The 23,693-nt window shown below is 43.2% G+C and overlaps 1 protein-coding gene across 1 annotated transcript in view; it reads left to right on the top strand.

The window, feature by feature from the left end:
• The first annotated feature begins 719 nt into the window (after window positions 1-719).
• The window catches only part of ABCA13 (ATP binding cassette subfamily A member 13), a 267,673-nt gene continuing 244,699 nt past the window's right edge, over window positions 720-23,693 (top strand). Inside the window, exons 1-4 of the mRNA XM_006136374.5 lie at window positions 720-843; window positions 5,619-5,742; window positions 19,871-20,022; window positions 21,951-21,979. Of these exons, the coding sequence (XP_006136436.4) occupies window positions 720-843; window positions 5,619-5,742; window positions 19,871-20,022; window positions 21,951-21,979 (429 nt within the window). The remainder of the gene's footprint in view (window positions 844-5,618; window positions 5,743-19,870; window positions 20,023-21,950; window positions 21,980-23,693) is intronic.

Below are 23,693 nucleotides of genomic sequence, written 5' to 3'. Positions count from 1 at the left end.
AATAGCATGAGCAAAGATGATGACAGTCAGAGGTGTGCTAAAGCACTTCTTTTCCTCCTGCAATTGTGGAGGAAACTTGTTTACAGTTTGGCTAGGCTTATTTTAGTATAGGAATGGCTGCTTCACTGTCACAACACTATTATTATGAGAATCCAAATTCCTGATTTTAAGAGGAATAAGGGATCTTTCGGAAAATGCTTTATTTTCCGAAAAATCCCCGTCTAGACTGGCGCTTTTTGCTGGCAAAGCCCCGAGCCGGAAAAAAGCGGCAGCCATGTTTATGCAAATGAAGCGGGGAAGATTTAAATCCCCGCTTCATTTGCAATTGCGCTGTGTCTAATCTGCATCCCTTTTCCGCAAAAGGGTGCAGTCTAGACACAGCCAACTTGCTTTCACTTTACCTTAAACAAGTATTCTAAATTTTTGGAGAACAGCGAGTCTGTGTACAGGAATATTGTTCCATTAGTCTTTTGTATAGATGCAGAAGTAGAGATTAATGAAAATATTGCAAAATAACAAGACAATGATCTTTACTCACATGCTCTGAAATCAGTGTTCTTTGCTCCATAATAAAAAGCTGCATTTCTACTTAGAAATAATCAAAACAGAATCTGGTTTAACAGTTTCTCCTGTATGGCATTCTCCACTGGTGTACTGAGTTGCTTGTACCTGTAATTATATATATTTGTATGATGCTATTCTCATGTTTAATGTCTACAATGCTGATGCATTTTGCGTTCACTTTTCAGGTCTTATCCCTTTCTGAAGTACTCTGGCCATGCATACTGTTCCTAATTCTCGCTGCAGTTCGCATCCAGCAACCTCCAGAACACAAGGAAAACTGTATGTTTCTTGTTTAATCTCTATGATGTACACATCTGTAGATTACTTTCTAAAGGAAAGAAGGAAATAGCAGTAGGTTACCCTGAATCAAAGCCCATTTACTGCATTCAGGCCCTAGATTTGTTTTGTCTATTGTGTCCGATTGCATCATACAATTGTCTTCCCATGAAATCTATAGTTCTTTCTACTTCCGCCTTTTCAAGCATTACATGACCTGAAATAATGTGGTATATGTTATTGGGCCAGTAGTTCTCAAACTTGTTTGCATTGCGAGCCCAGTCTGACAAAAAAATTATGACATGACTTTCGGACATGCACCACTCCAATCTGCACCACTCCAAGTGTGTGTGTGTGTCTGGGCAGGGAGGAAGCCCAAGGGCTTCAGCCCTGGGCCAGAGGCCTGTAATCTAAGTCCTGTCACCCAGGGCTGAAGGTGAAGCCTGAGCCCAACCTCCCTGGGCTGCGGCACTTGGCTTTTGGCATTGGCATCACGACTCAGCAAGTCTGTCGCCCCAGAAATCTCATGAAATTGGGGGCTTGCGGTGTGACCCACAGTTTGAGAACTGCTGTACTATGCTGTTTTATTTAGTTGCCGCAGTGGTTTGTAGTTTATAACCCACCTGGAAATGGCATCTGGGATCCAACCCACACATTCTCAACTTCCCTGAAGAGTAATGCAGTCTCATGCCATTTAAAACACAGAATAGAAGATAGAACAAAAGAAACAATGAAAGTCAGCCACACTATGGTATAGGCACTTACAAAATCTTGTATTAAAAAATGATGTGTAAAACCTGTTTTCTTGTAAAAGCCTCCTGAGACCTGAAACCATGGATTTCTTTCACACGCATAGCTATGCGCTATATAAAAAACCTTTAGATTGAGTGGCATTAATTAAGCCCAAGATCTGATGCAGCATTCCAAATGCTGCATCTGGACTCTTGGTAATTATCTAGTGTCAGCATAAAACCCATTCTCTTTGTCTGATTCATCATTCAATTAAACAGAACATACATCTATACGAACTTTCACCAGTAACTTTGTTTTCACAGTTCTCCAGGTAGACACTGATACTGTTAATAATGGTTCATTCTTGGCAAATGACTGAGACTCATAGTCCCTATGCAATTAGTTTTAACATTGATAATCACATTTATCATTTGAAAACTTACAGTCACAAAATGACATTAACCTTGAAAGATTTCAGCATGTTGCTATGTTTATACAGGGATCATGAATGATCCGTTATGTTCAATATCTTCATCAATGATTTAGATGATGGCATAGAGGGTATGATTATTAAGTTTGCAGATGATACCAACCTCGGAGGGGTTGCAAGTGCTTTGGGTTTTAGGGTCAATATTCAAAATGATCTGGACAAGCTAGAGAAATAGCCCGAGGCAAACAGGATGAAGTTTAATAAGGACAAATGCAAAGTACTCCACTTAGGAAGGAACAATCAGTTTCACACATACAAAATGGGAAGTGATTGCCTCGGAAGGAATACTGCTGAAAGAGATTTAGGGGTCATAGTGGACCACAACTTAAACAAGAGCCAACTTGCAAAAAAAGCACACATGATTCTGGGATGCATTAACCGGAAAGTTGTGAGTAAGACATGAGGGCTGTGTCTATACTGCACCCCTTTTCTGGAAAAGGGATGCAGATGAGACAAGTCGGAATTGCAAATGAAGTGGGGGATTTAAATATCCCCTGCTTCATTTGTATAAACATGGCTGCCGCTTTTTTCTGGCTTGGGGCTTTGCCGGAGAAAAGCGCCAGTCTAGACGGGATCTTTAGGAAAAAAAAGCCTTTTCCGAAAGATCCCTTATTCCTGATTTTAAGAGGAATAAGGGATCTTTCGGAAAAGGGTTTATTTTCTGAAAGATCCCATCTAGACTGGCACTCTTCTCCGGCAAAGCCCCGAGCCAGAAAAAAGCGGCAGCCATGTTTATATAAATGAAGCGGGGGATATTTAAATCCCCCGCTTCATTTGCAATTCTGACTTGTCTCATCTGCATCCCTTTTCTGGAAAAGGGGTGCAGTGTAGACACAGCTGAGAAGTCATTCTGCTCTACTGTGTGCTAATTAGGCCTCAACTGGAGTATTTGTGTCCAGTTCTGGGCACCACATTTCAAGAAAAATGTGGAGAAATTTGAGAAAACTCAGAGAAGAGCAAAAAAATGATTAAATATCTAGAAAACATGACCTATGAGGGAAGACTGAAAGAATTGGGCTTGTTTAGTTTAGAAAAGAGAAGACTAAGACTACGTCTACACTACGCGCTCTCATTTGCGTTTCCTCTTCCTTTCCCTTTTGTGCAAGAGGTTTTTGTGCAAAAAAATGTTGTGTAGATGGTGCCTTTTTGCGCCAAAAAAACCTTTTGTGCAAGAGCCATTTTTCCTCAAAAAGAGGCTTTGCATGCGTCCCCACCCCCAGGCCAATTACGGCCTGGGGGCGGGGGAAGCGCACAAAATTTTCTCCACCCTGCCAGGAGCATGTAGCACTTTGAAGTGCAATGCGCTCCTTTCAGGACGGGAGGAGGCTTCTCACACTCCCCCACGCCCAGGCCAATCAGAACTTGGGGGTGGGAGAGTGCACAACGTTTCCTCCATCCTGCTAGGAGTGCACGGCACTTCAAAGTATTATGTGCTCCTGGCAGGGCAGAAGAAACTTCGCGCGCTTCCCCCGCCTCCAGGCCCTAATTGGCCTGAGAGCAGGGGAGTGGCAGGGCCTCTGTGGGCTGGATCAACCCGCTTGGTGGGCTGGATTCGGCCCTTGGAGGCTCTTTTGCCCACCCCAATCTAGACAGTGCTTGGTCCTGCCATGACGGCAAAGGACTGGACTTGATAACCTCTTGAGGTCCCTTCCAGTTCCATGATTCTATGAAGTTCTACATGTCTCTAAAGAAGCTAGCACACAGTTGGTAGCATTCAAGTTATAGCTAGTCATAAGGAGATAGGAAGTGAAGAATATTTTCTTCAAACTATGAAGCCATTTAAGAAAACTGAGCATAATTACAGGAATTGGCATGTTGCTGGGACAATGTTGTGAAAAGTGCCAGGGGACCTTATAATGCTCATGAATGGGCAGGTTCTTGGTGCTACAACTCCTTAGATTTGCTTGCAAGAGTTGATTTATTTGTATATAAGAAAGAGAACACAAGTATTTCTTATGAGAAGAAATCTTTGTGGACCAAATTTTGCTGTCAGTTACACTTTTGGAAATTAATAGAAATGCCCCATTGAATTCAACAGAGTAACTGAATTTTCATTCGTATAGCCAAGGGCAGAATTTTGTTCTATTGTCTACCGAGTATGGTCCCTATCTTGCAGGCTAATTAGCAAGATCTTGCAAGATCAAGGCTGATATCACTGTCTGAGTAAAATTTAGAAACTGTTGAACTTGTTTAAAAGGGGCACTGTTCAAACTGGCACTGGTTAGACACAACTAGAATTGGACTTTATGTTTTTATGAAGCGGACTGATACTCTTTCTGTGGAGCTATGTATGGTGTCTCTATCTTGCTTAATTAGTAGCGCTATTTCTAGTGATACACGTCTCAAAAATAATGATAATTCATTTCCAAAAAAACTAGCTTGAGCTTTTTCAGGTAGTACGATATACTTGAATACACAGTTTCTCCAGTTCTTCCACTTCTGTTGTGAACATTCAATAGGAATGTTATATCCAGGCCTAATTCAACCTGGGTAACTTCTCGTTGCTATTTGCTACTGTCAAACTGGGGGCTTACAGAAGAAGAATGAACAGGTTTCCCAGTTATTCACGAGAGTCTCACTATATTTAAAACAAACAAACAAATACACACTTCCAGATGTGAACCAAAGTATAACTAGTACTTCAGTATCTGCCTGAATTTTCAGAAAGTCTGAAACAATAGTCAAATGCAAATGTCAGCATTGTTAATTATTTCACTGATAATAAAAGCATGGAAAGAAGGTGAGAACAAATTTTATTAGGAGACTTGTACAGTCCAATCTAAATAGCCATTCATCCGGAGTAGGCCAAACACAAACAGACAGTAAGGTTGCAAAGGAGTGTCTGGCTTCATTTTCCTAAAGGGAAATTCAACTTTTAGAAGTTTGAATAACACTGTTGTAGAGTGTCCTTTATAGTGTTAAACTTTCATACTGTACTCCAGACTTGTCTGTGTTTCAGTGCTGCTGCTGGGTGAATCATATGTAAATAGAATGCATGGCGATGCAGTAGAAAGATTTAATTAACATGAGACAGGGATAGCTGCATTACTCACAAATTATTGTGGTAGGTAGAGCTGTGTGGAGAAAGATACATTTATTTTCCTTCGTGATTTCAACATTTCAAAATTTGGTTTTGTTCTAGTTAGGTTTGAATCCACCAATTTTTAAAATTTTCTGAGACAGGGACAGGGCAGGCCACTTGGTAGGCTGTTCCAGAGCCATGGCCCTTGGAAATCCTGCAGTTTCTATTGTTGAGGTAGGCCACATGACTGGCTGCCCCACAGCCATACACCTCAAACACATGATATTCCTTGGCTCTGGGGCAGGCTGCATTGTGGGCAGCCCTGACAACATATACCTTGGAAAACTAGACTGCCAATGAGCTGGCAGGAAATCAGGCAAGGTTTCCTCCAGAATGTCTGAGAATTTAGCCAGTCTTCACAAAAGGTTCTGTGTTGCAGTGTAATTTTTTCAATGAATTTTATGGGTGAAGCAGTATATTACTGCTGAAAGCTTCAGCCTCACTGTTGTGATTTTGTCTGCTGTGGCTTTTTAGGTTATTTGGAAGCCCGGGATTTGCCAAGTCGGGGCCTTTATCCCTTTGTTCAGAGTCTCTTCTGCAATGTTGGCTCAAGGTGCAAGAACAGCAGTTACACATCTCAGAAACAACAAGGTTTCCGGTAAGATGCACCAATTTATCAGTGTTTCTGATTAATGGGTCTTTTCCCATAAAAAGGTCATTATTCTTTAGTAGCTAGGAGTTGCAGGAATTTGATTACTCTGGGCTGGATTGCCTCCCACACTTTGCTCGGTGAAGGGGAGGGGCACAGCTCCATCTGACCTCTCCTTACATTTTTCATTGTGATTCAGGGGCTGCTATGTTGATTTGTCTAAAAGGGTCAGGGAGGAAGGTGGGGAGACTTCTGTGCTCTTCCCAGCCCTCCCTGCGCTCACACACAACAGTAATGATTTATCTTTCTTAGAAGTTCTTTCAGTACATGTCAAGGAGGCTGTGTCTGGAAGATAGTATTATATTTGCACTTTTGTGTTTTGATTTGTTTGGGTGTGTCTGAGGTTTCCTTGCTATGGAGTACAGTAGGAAGAGAATGGAAATCAAGGACAGGATTTTGAGAGACAACAACAAAGAGCTGAAGAAGGAAACAGGAGGAGCTAAAGGAGAGGTCAGACAGATAAGAAACTCAATAGAGAGTAAAGTCAAATAAAGGAGAGAAAAATCAAGAGAACAAGTAGATTTTAAAGTCGTTGGGGCTCTTTTTGTTCTGTGTTTGGACTGCACCTAACATGAAAGGGTCCAGGAGTAAGGCTCCTAGGTATTACTGCAATACATACAAACAAACAAACAAAGTAATAACCAGCCACAAAAGAACTGAACTTTAAAAAGCTTTCCTGTTTGGCAATAGGTCAATATAGTAGCAAACTTGTAAATCGTTAGTTTACTGACACAAACTGAGAATTATAAATATAAGTGAGAAGGGTGCTTTCTAGATGATGGGACTAGTTTCAAATCACCTTTTTTCAAAGTCATATTCTGGGCAAACTGGACAACTAGGTCAGTTAGTCAGAACACAGTGACTGGCTGTGACTATATAGCCAAAAAAATCAGTCAAGTAGAATGAAGTTGCTTCTGGGTTTCATAGTGAAAAGCTTAATTTTAAAGATAATGTGGAATTTGGCATGGAACAAGTGTAAAGATTTCAGTGTCACAGTAACATGTCACAAATTCCATGTATCTTTTATGTTACATGATGCAGTGTTCATAGTAAGTCACAGTCTACTTATTTGGCAATATGAACAGCTGTAAGTTGTTTAAACTGAATAGTTACTCCAGACTGGTAATTTTCCTCACACAGTGTTTTAGAATGTACAGAATGGAGCCCTGAAATTATAATTGAATGTATATCTCTACCACACAACTCAGTGCTGAAATGACAATATATTATGCCTTGAAATCGACTTTGTATTTAAAAGAAAACACTTTTTTTCTGTTCTGTCTGAGATGAAAAGCTTCTGATATTAAGACATGACACTCAGTAGTGAAATAACTAACTGTGATCTATCTTGATTGTCTGTGCTGCATGCGTATTTGCATAGCTCTGATTATAGTCTCAAAATCGCATCTCAGCTTAGTGTAAAAACAGGAAACGATTTCCTAGAAGCAGAGTTTATTTCATTCTTGAGATTTAATGGGGAATCTAGTGTGATATTTCAAGGATTTCACCAACTAGATTCAGAAATAATATCTGTCTATATGTGTAAAACTCTAAATGTTAGATTTATGGTTGAGAAGCACACAGCTTATTCAAGAGAGAAGGGCAAAAAGTTAAAATAAAGTTCACCCTGGAAACAGTCTATTTCAGGCCAGTCCACCAGAATATGTTAGATCAACCTGAAGGCTTCTCTGAATTCTGCTGGCTGTAAACAGCCTCTAGGTTCCAAGTGCTAGCATAAATGTTATGTAAAGTTTCCTTGTTTGGTTGCATGGCCTAGTTAGTCCTCATTTTTCTGGCACTTATGCTCAAGATATGCTTTTTAACTAAAACAGAAGGTTTAAAGATCAGAAGGCATGTCCAAAGCTACCCTCGTGGCATCTAGTTGGCATATTAACACCATGTAGTCTACATTGGAGCAGGGCTGAACAAGATGTGCCACACATTTAAAATAATATGTGTGGTCTGTCTCAAACATCCAAGAGTCAGAGATCTGGGGACAAATAATTGCAAAAATATGTTGTCTTTACAGCAACATGAGAACATGTGTATGTATGTGTGTGTGTGTCCATGCATGCGCACAAACACATTACTTTCATTCCCTAATTCTGTCTCCAACATTACATATTTAATTGTCTTGATGCAAAGATATAGTACAGATACAATATTCGGTATGTATGGAAAAGATCTTCCTCTATGATGAATATGCAGTGAGCTGTATACTAAAATGATGATCTTAGTAACTAAAATAAGTTTTGTGATTTGTGTTTACTGCTGATAGCCTCACAGAAACAATACATCTAGGAGATGGAATTGAAAATAACAGGATTGTTTACTAAATTTTAATCAGGTTAATAGATTATAAAACCAGAAAGGACCACTGATTATCTAGTCTCACTTCCTGCATAAAACAGGCCATGAGACTTTTCTGAATTAATGACTGTTTAAACTATAGCATCTCTTTTAGAAAAAACTTCCAATCCTGTTTTAAAATTAGCCAGGGGTAGAGGTTGTTAATTGCTCTTACTAATACAAAAACAGTGCCTAGTTTGTATTCTGAACTGCACCTACACAAAAACAGGGAAAAACGTGAAAGAAAGGCACAGGTGTTCTGATGCATAATTAGAAGACATTGGGTTTGCACAGCTGAAATTAGAGGCATAATTTGTGTGGCTAGAACATTAATTACTGGTGATGAGGCACAAGACAAGATTGCAATTTGGTACTCAGAGTTTAGAATGAGTTCTCAGAGCTGCTGGTTAAAGGGAAAAGCTTTACTTGTAATTTGGCTATTTTTATGCCCTGATGGTGCAAACACTGATGCACATAATTAAATTTGCCCTTAATTTCATTGAAGTCAGTGAAACTCCTTACGTCCTTAAAGATAAATGTGTATTTGAGCTGTACTCTGAAAATTCCCTAGAGAAAAACTTATAATCCCCAAATACCTTTGTATATATGTTTTTCAGAGTAGATTGTCCTTGGTGTGAGCATGTCCCTATGTTTGAGTGAAATGTTGACTATATTTTCACTCTATTCTCCAGAAGTTTCTCTGACAATTGTATTTAATGCATTTAAGAGTTTCTCACTTTCTCCTCCAAATGTCCATGTTTGTAGCCTTTAGGGATTGATAGGTGTTTAATTGTTTCAACTTTTGTGGATCCACTTTCAGAATGGAAAAATGCAGATGTTAATCACACAAGCACTACCTCAGCTGAAAAATGTAGTCCCATGTATTAAAACACACTAAAAATAAACCATTCAGTTTTGTTTTTGTGGTAATCCATTCAGTTTTGAAGCAGACAAGAATGGGTCTTCTACAATTCCTTTTGGCTAGCAGGCAAGCTAGAATGAAAGCGAAATTTGGTTAAATAGTCAAAAGCCCAGTGGAAGTTTTATGATTTAATTTTCTACTGGTATAATATCTAAAAATTGTGGCAATGGTGCCTTCCTTATCCACAAAGAATTTTGCAGTGGGGGAGGGGGGGGGGAGACATAATAGTCCCTAATAGGCTGATTAGAAGCCTTATCTGAGGCATGTTCTATCAGATATTTTTCATTTGTATGTGGCATATTCTGAATTGATTCAGTTTTGGGGAAAATATTTTCACATATTCAGACACCAACACAAAGTAAAGATTAACTAACTATTCAAAATAGTAACAGAGAAATAGTTGTGTTAGTCTGATCTTGGTAAAACAAAAAAACAGTCATGTAGCACTTTAGACTAACAAGACGGTTAGGTGATGAGCTTTCATGGGGCAGACCCACTTCTTCTGATCATATTCTGAAAGTGAATAGGCATGATCATTATGTAACAGAGGGATACAATGAAAAAGTAAACAAAATATACAGTAAAGAATCAGATACATAGAATAGAAGGTGGGGGAGGGCGAGGGGCAGTGACAAGGAAGGAGGAAATTGCTTATTGTAAGCATCAATTAAGTGGCTTATCTGGAGTTACTACGAATATTTAAAGGTGGGAAGGCTGTCTTTGTAATGGGTGACAAACCTATACTCTCCTATAGACAACCACCTAACCTCAGGAAGATTACAACCACAGGGCGTACCACGTTAAAACTAACCCTGGAACTTTCCCTTGCAACAAACCCCATTGCCAGCTTTGTCCATATATTTACTCTGGAGACACCATCACTGGACCTAACCATGTCAGTTATATGATCAAGGGCTCATATTCCTGTATGTCCAGCTCAAGGAGGCGCTCTCTACATTAGGAACTATCATAAAAAAGTAAGCCTCCACATACATTTCACCTCTTCAAGACTTTACTACTATTCAACAAACCACCTACAAGGACCACTTCATTTCCCTTCTGAGGAAAAAGGACAATAAACTGTCCAAACTGCTATATGCCTCAGGATCTCTCATAAAGGATACTTTCAACTCACCCAACAACATCATCAGCCTATCTAATCACTCTCTCAGCACATCAGAAGAATCTGTCCTATCCCGTTGACTCTCCTTATGCCCCACCACCCTCATAAATATGATTCAGTTCTGTGGGGACCTGGAATCCTATTTTCGGCACGTCTGTCTAAAGGAATATTTCCAACACACCAATATACAACATACTGACCTCACTGCTTCCCCCTCCCCCCCAATCCCACAAGAAGAAGGCTTCTATGTGGACCCTCACCAACGGACATAACGAAAGTCTGGATTTCTACATCGACTGCTTATGCAAACATGCTTGAGCTGATATTACCAGCAAACAACAACATATAACGTACAACCTCAGTCATGAAGAACGCAATACTATTCACAGTTTCAAAACGAATCCTACCATCATAATCAAAGAAGCTGACAAAGGAGACACTATAGTCATCATGAACAGGACAGATTATGAACAGGAGGTGAACAGACAACTTACCAATACCAGATTCTATAGTCCTCTCTCCTGTGACCCCACTAAGGAATACCAAAAAAACATGAAAAAACTGCTCATGAAGCTCCCTGATGTTACTCAGGTATAAATTTACGCTAACACCTCCCTAATCCCCGACCAGGAACTGTCTGTCTACTACCCAAAATACATAAACCTGGTAATCCCGGATGGCCCATCATCTCCAGCATTGGCACACTTACCACAGGATTATCTGGCTATATTGACTCCCCACTCAAACCCTATGCTACCAATACTCCTAGCTACTTCCGCAATACCACTGACTTCCTGAGGAAACTCCAAAACATCAATAATCTTCCTGAAAATACCATCCTGGCCACCATGGATGTAGAAGCCCTCTACACCAACATTCCACACAAAGACAGATTACACGGCATCAGGAACACCATCCCCGATAACAACACTGCTCACCTGATTATAGAGCTCTGCAACTTTGTCCTCACCCACAACTACTTCCAATTCAGAAACAATTTCTATCTCCAGATCAACAGCACAGGCATGGGCACTCGCATAGCACCACAATATGCCAACATCTTTATGGCTGACCTTGAACATCATTTCCTCAGCTCTTGCCCCCTAATACCGTTACTTTACTTACGCTACATCAATGACATCTTCATCATATGGACCCACAGAAAAGAGACTTTTGAAGAATTCCACAAGGATTTCAACAACTTCCATCCTATTATCAACCTCAGCCTGGACCAGTCCACAAGAGGAAACCACTTCCTGGACACTACAATACAGTTAAATAATGGACAAATTTCCACCACCCTATATTGGAAACCCACTGACTGCTACACTTACCTTCATGCTTCCAGCTTCTATCCCAGACACATTTTTCAGTCGATTGTATACAGCCAAGTCCTATGATACAACCGGATTTGCTCCGACCCCACAGACAGACAATCACCTACAGGATCTTTACAGAGCATTCCTAAAACTGAAATACCTACCTGGAGAAGTGAAAAAACAAATTGACAGAGCCAAAAAAATACCTAGACAAGAACTACTTCAAGACAGACCCAAAAGAGAAAATAACAGAACTCCTCTTGTTACTTACAGTCTACAACTCAGACCCCTCCAGCGCATTATACACAATTTACAACCCACCTTGGGAAATGACCCCTCACTCTGAGAGAAAAACCTATTCTTGCTTACAGACAACCTCCCTAACCTGAAACGTATTCTTTCTGATAACCATGCCACACAACCACATCATAAGCTTCCAGGAACCCAGTCCTGCAACAAAAAAAGATGCCAACTCTGCCCACATATCTATACTGGCGAATTTATCACTGGAGCAAACAACATAAGCCACAAAATCAAAAGATCATTTGACTGTACATCCAGTAATTTGATCTACGCCATCAAATGCCAGCAGTGCCCCACTGCTATATATATTGGACAAACTGGACAGTCTCTGTGGAAAAGAATCAATGGACACAAATCAGATATACGTAAAGAACATACAGAAGCCTGTTGGTGAGCATTTCAGCTTGCCTAACCACAGTTTGACAGACCTACAAGTAGCTGTCTTGTCACAACCCAGCTCCACAAGCCAGATCCACAGGGAGGCCCCGGAGTCACCGTTCATCTGCAAATTCAATTCAACATGCTAATGGACTCTATCGTGATATGGGCTGGCTAGGACACTGCCTACTTAATAACCGCTGAAGATGCTAACAGCTCCCTGAGTGATATCCTTCCTGACTTAGCAATTTATCTGCTATTTTATCTGCTTAGATTTAAATACCCATTCTCCAGATACTTAATGATGCTTTGTCTCCCACTCCCTCATTCCCCACTCCTATTTATTTAGAGTTTTCATATTCCCAACTCATAACTCTGGTCATCTGAAGAAGTGGGCTGTTCCCACAAAAGCTCATGATACCATTTATATATTTTGTTAATCTATAACAGTGGTCCCCAACCATTTGAGGCTTCCAGGCGCCAGGGGGCGTGGCCGTTCGCCTGTTGGGTGCCACAGGGCGGGGATACTTGCGTGCCTGGGGGAGGGGACCCCCCATAGCCACGTGTCTGGGGGCAGGGCCCCCCCATGCGCTGTGCACCCGGGGGTAGTGCCCCCTCCAAGGGTCACATGCCCGGGGCCAGTGCCCCCCCATGCGCCGCACGCTCGGGGCCGGTGCCCCCCCCAAGTGCCACGCGCCCGGGGCCGGCGCCCCCTCCAAGCGCCGCACGCCCAGGGCCAGCGCTCCCCCCATGCGCCACACACCCAGAGCACAGGCGGCCAATTCACGGTGCTCCCGGGGACGGCGTTTACCGTGCGCCATGCGCCCGGGGCCAGCTCCGGCACCATGCATGCGCCACGTGCCCGGGGCCAGGCCAGCCCCGAGCACTTGGCGGGCGCACACAAATGCCCCCGCGAGCACCATAGAGCCTGCGGGTACCGTGTTGGGGACCACTGGTCTATAAAGTTCTACCAGACCATTTGTTGTTTTTTTCTCCACCTTTTGATATTCACAATAACTCCAGATAAGCCACTTAATTGATGCTTACAATAACCAATTTCCTCCTTCCTTGTCACACCTCCCCCTCCTCACCCCCACCTTCTATGCTATGTATCTGATTTCTTACTGTATATTTTGTTTACTTTTTCATTGTATCCCTCTGTTACATAATGGTCATGCCTATTCACTTTCAGAATATGATCAGAAGAAGTGGGTCTGCCCCATGAAAGCTCATCACCTCATAAACTATCTTGATAGTCTTTAAAGTGCTATGTGACCCATTTTTTAATTTATTCAAAATAGCTGCTAATTAAGTAGTTCCTCCACATGTTTATGTAATTCCTTTCTCACATTTGAAGTCAACTATGACCACATTACTTTTACAATTAAACTCAGGACGCAAACTTCAATTGTTAGGCAGGCATAGGCAATCTCCAATTATCACACTTTTCCCTAGTGGGCAAATTCTATAGTTTGAGAATGGTCTGTCATTTTTTTTCAATTCACAATCTTTCAAAAATATTCTGCTTCTGTTGCCGCAGAACTGCTGTTGAGGACAGGGTTCAGGAGCAAACAGAATGTCACTGAGTGCTCATGTGGAGGGAATTCAGTTATAGGCAAAGAGCCTTCATCAACTGCTCCTCATTATGAAGTGGAGTTTTTCTAGAGAGAGGCGGGGGTTTGACTATACAATGCTGCAATTATTCACAGTGGCCACTGCAGAAGTGGTGCATAGGCAGTGGATGAACCTAGGGTGGGGAGGAAGCAACCCTCAGCACTGCCTCCTCCACCCAAGGCCCCACCCTCTTCAGGAGCCAAACTTCCTCTCTCTGTGGTCAGGGCTCCATCTCTTGCTGCAAGCCATCTCCCCCTGCAGAGGCAGCCTCCAACCCCAGAACACAGGGATGATAGGTAGACCCAGCCTCAGTGTGGCTGAAGCGGAGGGTGGTGTGTGGACAGGGGCTTGGCAGTTTGGGAAAAGCAATGTCTTCCCCTGCCTGTTATACCCACTGCCCATGGAGTGGAGCAAGTTCAGGCAGCCCACAGTACTATTTTAACCAGATCTGACAGCATAGTAGGCTTTTTGTACCTTCATTGTCTTCTCTCCTTGTCATTGCACTGGTATTTGCACCAGGGCAGGAATTAATTCAGGCCTGAATCTCCAAGTAAGGTCCCATGGGTCTCAAGACCAGCAGTTTTTCTAAAATCAAGTTCAGGTCTACCTAACAGTTCCTACTACTCTCTCTGCCAGGGCAGACTGTGATTTTGTGAATCCCTGTACAAACTGAGCAGCTTGCGGGAAGACTTCAAAAACATGTGCAGGAAAGCAGCTGGAGTGCCTTTGAGTATTGGTTGTAAGAACATGATCTGTTTGCCTTGGCCTAATGGTGTACCCCTCATCTGAGTGTGAGCAGTGCTTAATTTATGCTAGGCCTCAGTCTAGGTACCTGTAGGCTTGGCAGTTCATAGCCCCGGCATTTCTGGGCTTGCTGCATCAGTTACAATTTTTTGTTTGCATTTATGTGAGCCCTAGCACTTCTTTCATTACAAATTGCCCAGGAACTTGATGGTTGAGGGGCAAACCAGACAAAACCAACAGTAAGTGGCTATATTGGCTTCATTGAGGCAAGGTTTTGGGGGTTCCCCCCCAGCCTTGTTTGCAATTTGAAGCTCACCTGAGATCATTGACTGTATCTGCAGGGTCAGGTAAGCACTATGGCTAAGTTTTTTTTTCCATCTGAGTTTGCTTTGCAACAAGTATGCTCTGTCACTTGATTAAACTACTGTTGTTCTCTGATGTAGCTTGACCTTAAAGCCATACTGAGTCACAGTAAAATAATTCAAAATTCAGCTGTCTGCCTGCTTATCAAGCAATGAGAGAGGGTTATGCAGGTGCTCTGCAGTTTGCACTGGGTGTCAGTTCCAAGTGAGTTTTGGAGTATTGTAAACTTGCCTTATTATGGTTTGTACTCTGCCTAAATGTGGGGCAATCTCCCTTCTTGGGCAGTATTGCAGCTGTTGTGATCTGCAGAGGCACTCAAGCTATTAGTCCCTTGGGTGGGGGAAAAAAGGGGTGGGGAGGGCTGGCAGAAGTCTACTTTCCATAACTGTTCCTGTTGATCTCAAATAGCCTGAATTTGTTGTCAGGATAAGAGACTCCTCTGTTTATGAGGTTTGTGATGAGGAAGCACAGTGATCAGTGAGGGAGTGTTGATTGGATGAGTAGAAAGTTAATGAGGGAGATTTTAATTCCATGTGATTGGTTGATTTACACTACGAATTGGGGTTAATCTTGGTAGGTTTGGGATTGTATTTTTGTTCAGAGATGTGTGCTTTTTCTCCATGTAAATAAAGTATATTACATGAAGTAGCCTCCTTTCCCTGGCAAGCCTTCTATATTAACTAGAACCAAGCCCCACAGAAGGGATTAGAAGGACACCTGCTAGGAAGGCTTGTATCTTGCACCTTAGTCAGAGACATTTGGTGTGGGCTGCTGTTGGAGACAAGATACCAGACTAGCTGGATCTCAGATCTGACCACTATAAGTAATTTCTATGAAAAATAGGTTTGGTTGGTTCTTAAAAGCCTCCCAAACCCACATTTAAAATTTTTTCTACGTCAAAACTACATCAAGTACATGAGCCGCTAAATGACCAAATAGAAATTTGAGGGAGGCCTGAACTGAAAGGACTTCCTCATGGGCTCATCCTTCCACAGCGCTACTGAAATCATGGGGCTCCGTATAGGCCTAAGGGTCTGTGAGCACAGAGCTCATGGTAGGACTGAAGCTTGAACTCCCAGAATTCCCGCTTCAGGTTTTGGGGAAGCTGACAGCTGGATCAGAATTCTGTTCCGAATATAGAAATCTAGGTCATGTATTGTTGAGAATTTTTCCATTGTGAGGTTTGTTGTGTCCAGGGCCATTCTTGGGTATTTTGTTGCATAATGAAAAGGAGAGAGAAATAGGGGCCATCTACTTTGTTTTCATCTGACAATAATCCAAGTTTGGAAACTGGTGTTTATTAGCAAGCCACCAGATGGCACTATTATAGAAAGTATGTACAGTCTGGTTTAGCTGAAAAACTTGTATATGTAGTCTGAGGGAAATTCAGTGCTGGCAAAGTAACGTTTTTTAGGTGCACTGCAGCATATACAGTAAAACTCCAATAGTCCGGCATCCAGTTGTCCAGCACTCCTGATAGTCCGGCATCAACTGGAACCCAGAACTTTTCAGGTCAGCCACTCTCACAGCCGGGTCACTGTGAGCTGCATGCGTGCTCATGGCCCGCACCTTTCCGCTCACGGTCCCCAATGTGCACAGTGACCAGCCTGCATGTGCTAGCAGCCGACTGCTGAGCACAGGCAGCTGCTTTGGGACCTGGACATAAGGTTAGGGGAGAAGAGGGATTCGGTGACAGCAGGGAGGGGAGAAGGGAAGGGAAGGAGAAGGGAGGGGATTGAGTCGGCACAGCGTCTTGGCCAGCTCATTGAAAAGCCGGCCGCTCAGCGCACATGACCCAGTGCCTGGAGGGAGACACGTGGCTGTACTGGCGACTCCAGGACTTGATCATAAGGTGGGGGGCAGAGGGATTGGGTAGCGAGTATGCCCCCTTATAGTACCTCCTGGTACTCCGGCATATCCGATAATCCAGCACCACCTAGGTCCCAAAGATGCTGGATTATCGGAAGTGTACTGTACCATTAAAACTGTCATATCCCCATGGTATATAGACACTGTCCACAATAATGCAGAAACTTTTATGCCTGTGTTAACCCCAAAATACCTGCACTTTTATTTGCAAGAAATTTGCACATATATAGTCTTCATAACTACAACGTTGGGGGTCCGTTTGTGGTAGGTCTGGAATTATGCAGTTTATTTCTATTTTACTGGAAAACTTAATATGGATACTAGTGGAAGGTAATCAACATCTGCCCATGACACTATTGTTAAGATCACTTTTCAGAGTAGAATTGTACTGTAAGCATCTAGACAGCTGCCCTCAGTAATGCATCTTCCTCAGAAACTGCTATTGCTGCTGCTTTTCGTTATGACTGTGGTTATTATTTGTAGTGTTTGTTGCTTATTAAGGCACCAGATATTTGTAAGGTAGTTCTGTAGGTTAGTAACATGCACAGAGGGTAAAATGTAACCCAGAAGCCTGTGTAGTGGTTCTCCTTCCCCACCTCCCATGGAGGCTGGCTTTGGCCCCACTGATGCCCCCAGAAATGTTCCTCCATGTCCCACAGTTTGGGGACTGCTTCACTAGATAGTCTCTGCTATTTTATCCTGTTAAACCACAGTCTTCAAGTAAAAAACTACTGTAGAGTTCAAAGACATTCTTTCCCATTGTCTATCATGTCTAGGTGCATTTTAATTCATTTGGACTCTTCCAAATAAGTCTGTCATTGACCAGCGTCAGAGTTATGGTTTCCAGGCATCTGGTTTTTGACTGGAACACTAGGTTGAAAAAGGACCTTGGCAGCCTGTTTGGCACCTGCAGACTGGGCTGTTCAAAATGTAGTTGGTGGTGCAGCATGGGCCTGGCATTAACACAAGCTGCCTACCTGCCCTACTTCCACTGTCTCCCAAAAAAGGCTGCAGAGAGGCTCAGCACACTACCACTACCCCAGTGCCATTTCCACAGCTTCTTCTGGCTGAGAACTGTAACCCAGGGGAGCTGTGAATGTGGCACTAGTGGGTGAGAGGGCAGTGTGTAAAGCCTCCAGGGCTGCAGAGATCTAATGGTCACTTCCTGAAGCTGTGGTAAGTGCCATCAGCACCATACTCCCCTCCTGTGTCCCTGCCCCAGACATGAGCCCCTTCCTGCACCCCAGACCCTTCATCCTTGGCCTTGTCCCAGAGCCCCCACTTCCATCCAAAGCCGAATCCTTCTCCTGCACCCCAGCCTGGAGAAAGTGAGGGTGGGGTGGGGGGCAACAAGCAATGGAGGAAGGGGGTATGGAGCAAGTGGGGTGTAGATGCAGGGTAGGATGGGGCAGGACTTTCGTGAAGGGGTAAGACCATAGGGATGGTGGGTTTGGTTTTGTGCAATTTAATAGTTGGCAAACTGGGGCCAGGTCTACACTGGCAAGTTACTGTGCAGTAAACCAGCTTCCAGCACTGTAACTTCTGAGGTGCCCACACTGGCAAGGCACTTATTGCACACAAACTCTGCAGTTGCTGCACGCTAGGTCAGGGTATGTCTACACTACCACCCTAGTCCGAACTAGGGTGGTTAATGTAGGCAACCGAAGTTGCAAATGAAGCCCAGGATTTAAATATCCCGGGCTTCATTTGCATCTTGCCGGGCGCCGCCATTTTTAAATCGCCGGTAGTTCAGACTCTGTGCCTGCGGCTACATGCGGTATGGAGTAGGTAGTTCGAATTAGGCTTGCTAATTCGAACTACCATTACTCTTCATGGAAGTCATGAGATCAACATTTAGTTTAATTGCACATATTTAAAAACAAAAATCACATTAATTTTTTTTTAAGTCACAAAATTTTACTGTAATGGAAATTTCTCGCAGAAGCCTTCATGGAACCCCGAGAATCCACGGAACACCATTTGGGAAACACTGCTCTAGGTAAACCTGCTCCACAAGAAGCTTAGAGTTTGCTGCTCTCTGGAAATGGTGCTTGGGGGGTAGGCAATGTGGACACTTGAACTGATTGCTGTTTCCTGACTGGCCTCTGGAAATGGTTCATAATCTCTCAAATCCTATCGTTCTTTGTGGAGCTCCTCAGTTTGCCCTGCTGGCATGCGCATATCCCCTTTCAGAGCTCCATTTCTGGACAGTCTGCATGCTGCGCTGATTTGCTCCAGGACACAGAGCAAACCATTCGAATGAAATGCTTGCTCACACTGTTGAACACAGAGGCAGGCATCTGTTTGTGTGAGGAGACACAGAGGCTGTGCAAAGAGCGGGGGAGGGAGGCAGGGGGACTGATGTCAGGGCTCCCCCCCCCTTTGCCTCAGGAGGGGGTGTTTCCTGCCACTGTGTGAACTTACAAATTATCATGCTGACATCCCCTAAAACACAGTGTCCCCCTCTCCTGTGTATGTAATATATATATATATACACACACACACTTACTGTCACGCTCTTGCCCGACTTCTGTTGAATAGCAGCTGTCAATTTAGCGAAAAGACCATGGAGCAATGGGACTGGGAAACCTGCATCATATGACACTGACTTCTTCATGTGGCATTGTAAGCCCTTCCCAAAGCACCTAGCAGCCATCTGCACAGTGGGATAGCTACCACAATGTGCTGTCTTCTGCAAAAGCTGTTACTGTGGACATGCTCTGCCATCACAAGGAGCACAGCGTGGACACACAACAGCAGTTTCCCTGCAACTCTCTGTGAGCAGCTCTGTAACTACCAGTGCTTTCCATCTGCCAGTAGCCCTAGTCAGAGTCAAGACACTAGACTAGCTGAACTGGACTGTTCCAATATGGCAGTTCTTATTGTCTAATGGCTTTGTGGGATTATTGCACAACTTAAAGCAACTGTAATTAATTGAGAAATAAAAACAGGGTAAATGGGGAACATTAAACACTTTCATTCAGAAGTCTTGCAAATGGTGCTCCTAGCTGACCAATTCCTTTTTTGACATGACCTTTTTCCAGTTCCTATTTTGACACGACCTTTGCTTTCCCTTCCCTGTTTCATGCAAAGTGCTTCCAGTTTCCAAGGTGGTCAGGACAACTTTATGGAAATGGACCTGGCATTCTTGACAGAGATACAAGCCCTTTCAGCAGGGATTTCAGAGACCTCAGAGAAAGCTGCTGCTTTACAGAAGCTGTGGGAAGAAGAATCAAAGGTCTCAGGTAAGTCCTCCTCTTTAATAATCAGCTGATGTGTTTACCAAGCGCTTAGTGAAAGCCACTGAAAAAGACAAAGCTTCCTTTCGTGATAAAAAACATCAGTGTTTTAACTAAGACATTGATCTAATGTTCTGCCATTGTTATGATTCCGACTGTTCAGCGGCGTTCTTTATTTTACAGAGCCCAGAATTGTGCTAGATCAATGGTCCACACCGCGGTGCCCGTGGGCACCATGGCGCCTGTCGGGGCATTTATGTGCGCCCGCCAAGTGATCAGGGCCATCCCAAGTCATTCTTGTGGCCCGGGCTCTGGGTGCACGACGCACGCGCGGCTCCTGCCCCAGGCGTACGTGCGCGGCCCCTCCCCTGGATGCGTGGCGCGCACACGGCCCCACCCCTGAATGCGTGGCAGCCCCAAAAGGTTGGGTACCACTGTTAGATGTCCCACAGACACATAGATGCCCCCTCCCATCAATTTAGAATTTAAATATTAAACCTAGCAAAACCATTGTGGGTGATAAATAGCAGGGAAGTTGTTGAGAGAGGAATATGATGAGTGGGGCTGGAGAAAGATCAGGTTTCAGGAGTAGACCTAGTTTGGTGCGACACCTGGCACAGAGGCACACAGACTTTGTGGCCTGGCTACTATTGGTCCAGCAAATCTCAGGGTATGATCTGTTGCAGACCATAGAAGTGATCCAGTCCTAGACTCCCTTAGTGCTTATGCTTCACCCCGTGAATATATTGCAAAAATTGAGATATTCAGACACTGGCCTGAAGAAGGGGTTGGTACAGAATCACACCAGCCTATAGGGAGCATAGAAAGGGATAGCACACAGGGGAGAGAGGGCCTGTCTCAGTCTTGCTCTAAAGCAGTGGTTCTCAAACTTTTTGGCCTGTGGCCCACCCCGCTTAATGAAATCCTTTTCGTGAACACCAGCCAACCACCCCTGATGATAAAATGGGTGCCAAAGGGGTTGGGGATGCAAGGTCTGTGTGGGAGGCAGGGTGCAGGAGTGGGTTGGGGGTGCAGGGTTTTGGCAGTGTGTGAGGAAATTGGGGGCTCTTACCTGGCTTTGCATCCCCTGCTGCTTCCAGCCACTGCCTCCTGCTGCTCCCATTGGCAGAATTCTAACCAGTGGGAGCAGCAGGAAAAGCCTCCAGGTTCCCTGTAGGAAACCACAGCATACAGTGTTGCTTCCTTTTCCTGCAAGCCTACCAGGTTTGGGGCTTCCACTCCTGCATCGGGAAGCCAGTGCTGGTACTCCAGCCTCATGGGTTGGAGAGCATGGGGCTAGAGTGCCAGCATGTGGTCTCTGCTGTGGGGGGGGGAGATGCCCGAGTCCACAGTCCACCTGCAAGATGGTCGTGGACCACTCATAGACTTAGACCACACTTGGAGAAACACTGCTCTAAAGAAGTAGTGACTTCCAGGTACATGCCTCCAGATGCACACAAAGAAACCTTGCAGACTTGCTGTCCTGTCAGATCTACCACCAGCACCCTCCATTTCCCCCAGTCATTTGCATTTGACTGTGCTTCCCTACCTCCACTCTGCTGTGTTTCCTCTGAAACAGAATGGGATTTAGCCTGTTATATTGTGTAAAATACCCTGCACTCTTTGGTAATGCAACGAATGGTTAGGGATGGTGTGATCAGTGGTGCCTGAAACAATATTGTGCCTTACCACTGAATATCATCCCCGGTAATTCATTTATTTAAAACTGACTATATAATGATATCTGTAAATATTAGGGAGTACAAAAGGTTACCTGATCACCAGTTCTGTAATACACTGCTTCTTTTGTGTCCTTTGTCGCGTAACAAAATTTAATGTATTAAGTGTTCATTCATTGTGTATAGTAGTGATATTTCTGCAGTGAATAATAATGTAAATGTATGAAAAAGGAAAACTTCTTCTTATTTTTACAGGGTTCACCGACAGTTCCATTTTCTCAACCGTAAGTCATTTTTGTGTGTGTGGAAAGTTACAATTTCAGGCTTAGCAATAATGGATGGATTTTTTTTCTTTCAAGTTTTAATAAAGCATGCTATAGAAAGTAGAGTGTTGCTTAGAGTACAGTGATTCAGGGACCTAAAATAGAGGGCCATTGATTGCTATATCCTTGGTTTGACTCCAGTCTGTATTATTAGTGGCTAAAAGCCTGCCTCGTCTGAAGACTGCTGATGTAACTAGAGATTTTAAAAAGTGCATTAGGGTACTCTGAATATGTGTACAAAACATATAAAAGCACAATATAAAACACCTTAAAAGGACTCAGCTCTATGTACTGAGAATTGATTATTTTTACAGCATCTAAAAGGTAATAGACACTTCCCAGCACAAGGAAGAGAAAGGTGGTAGCTGCCTAGAAGAAATTGCACCCTAATTCTAGATGGGATGTAGTGAGGAAGAGTGGAGATGGAGTGAAGCAGAACTAGCATTGTGTGATTTAGTTGAAAAATTCCTCCCAGGACTCTTGTGACAGTCTGTGAGAAAAGGGTTGGCTGTTTGTCCAGCCCCTACTGGATAAATCACCCACCAACATAACAGTTGGACTTTCAATAGAAAGTCCAAGGCTGAATGGGCACCGACTTCAATCTCCAGTACTGTCAATTCTGCATCCTCCACAAATCATTACCTTCATTTAAAGAAAATGAAAGAGTGGATTCTCTCCATAGTTTTTAAGTGACTCTTTCTGACTCTTCATGAAACCTAAATCTCTAATTCATAACCTGGGATTAGACACCATTTAATGTATTATTTGTAATTTGCTCTTGAGAACCTGGATTCAAAGAAGTTGCATGAAGTTTTCTTTCTGATACTGAATAGAAAATAAAAATAAAAAATGTTGTTCATCCCCATTTTAAAAAGAAAAATGCCAATGTTCTTTAGGTGATTTGGCCTTGAGGGTTTTATATTTTTATTAAAAATGATAAACTGGAGTCTTGTTTGTGTTGGTTAGTATTTATGCAAAGGCGTCCTGTTAAAGTACTCACCAAGATGATGACATAAGCTAGGGATTAGAATAGCTTGCTTGTTTTTTTTTTTTACAGATTCATTTGAAAGAACGATCCAGACAAATAGATCTTCCCAGTCACAGTCATTTCAACAGAAATTAGTCTATCCCCTCAAGCCACTTCTTGTCTGTTTGCATGAAAGGCTTTCCTGGGGAGGTGTAAAATAGGTCAGGCATACATACAAGGTTCATTATAGCACTCCTCTTCATCCCTTGCAGACTAGTAGTGATTATTCTCAAGACCCTGCAGTTTTGTTTTGTGATGGCCAAGCTATTCATCTTTCAGATTTCAGAATGAATCCATGTCTTAGGGAGGGGCATGTCCTGTACACATGAGCAGTAGAAGAGGAAAGGGCTGGTTAGGATTTTTTGTATAACTCCGTTTCCTCACAAGAGAGGACATATAGCAGAGTTACAAACACTATGGCTACAGGGTTTTTGCATGAAAACCCACGGAGCGTCTGCATCTCGAGCGCATTTTTGTGCAAGAAAATCTAGTCAATCGACCAAACAGAGGGCTTTTTGCGTTGTAGGTATATCTTCTCCTATGAGGCATAACTCCTTTTTGTGCAAAATGCAGGACAATGTAGCACTTTAAAGACTAACAAGATGGTTTATTAGATGATGAGCTTTCGTGGGCCAGACCCACTTCCTC

Source organism: Pelodiscus sinensis, chromosome 2 (genome assembly GCF_052426305.1).
Source record: "Pelodiscus sinensis isolate ZL-2025 chromosome 2, ASM5242630v1, whole genome shotgun sequence".
NCBI classification, from domain to species: domain Eukaryota; kingdom Metazoa; phylum Chordata; order Testudines; family Trionychidae; genus Pelodiscus; species Pelodiscus sinensis.
This window is presented reverse-complemented; position numbering and strand designations above follow the sequence as displayed.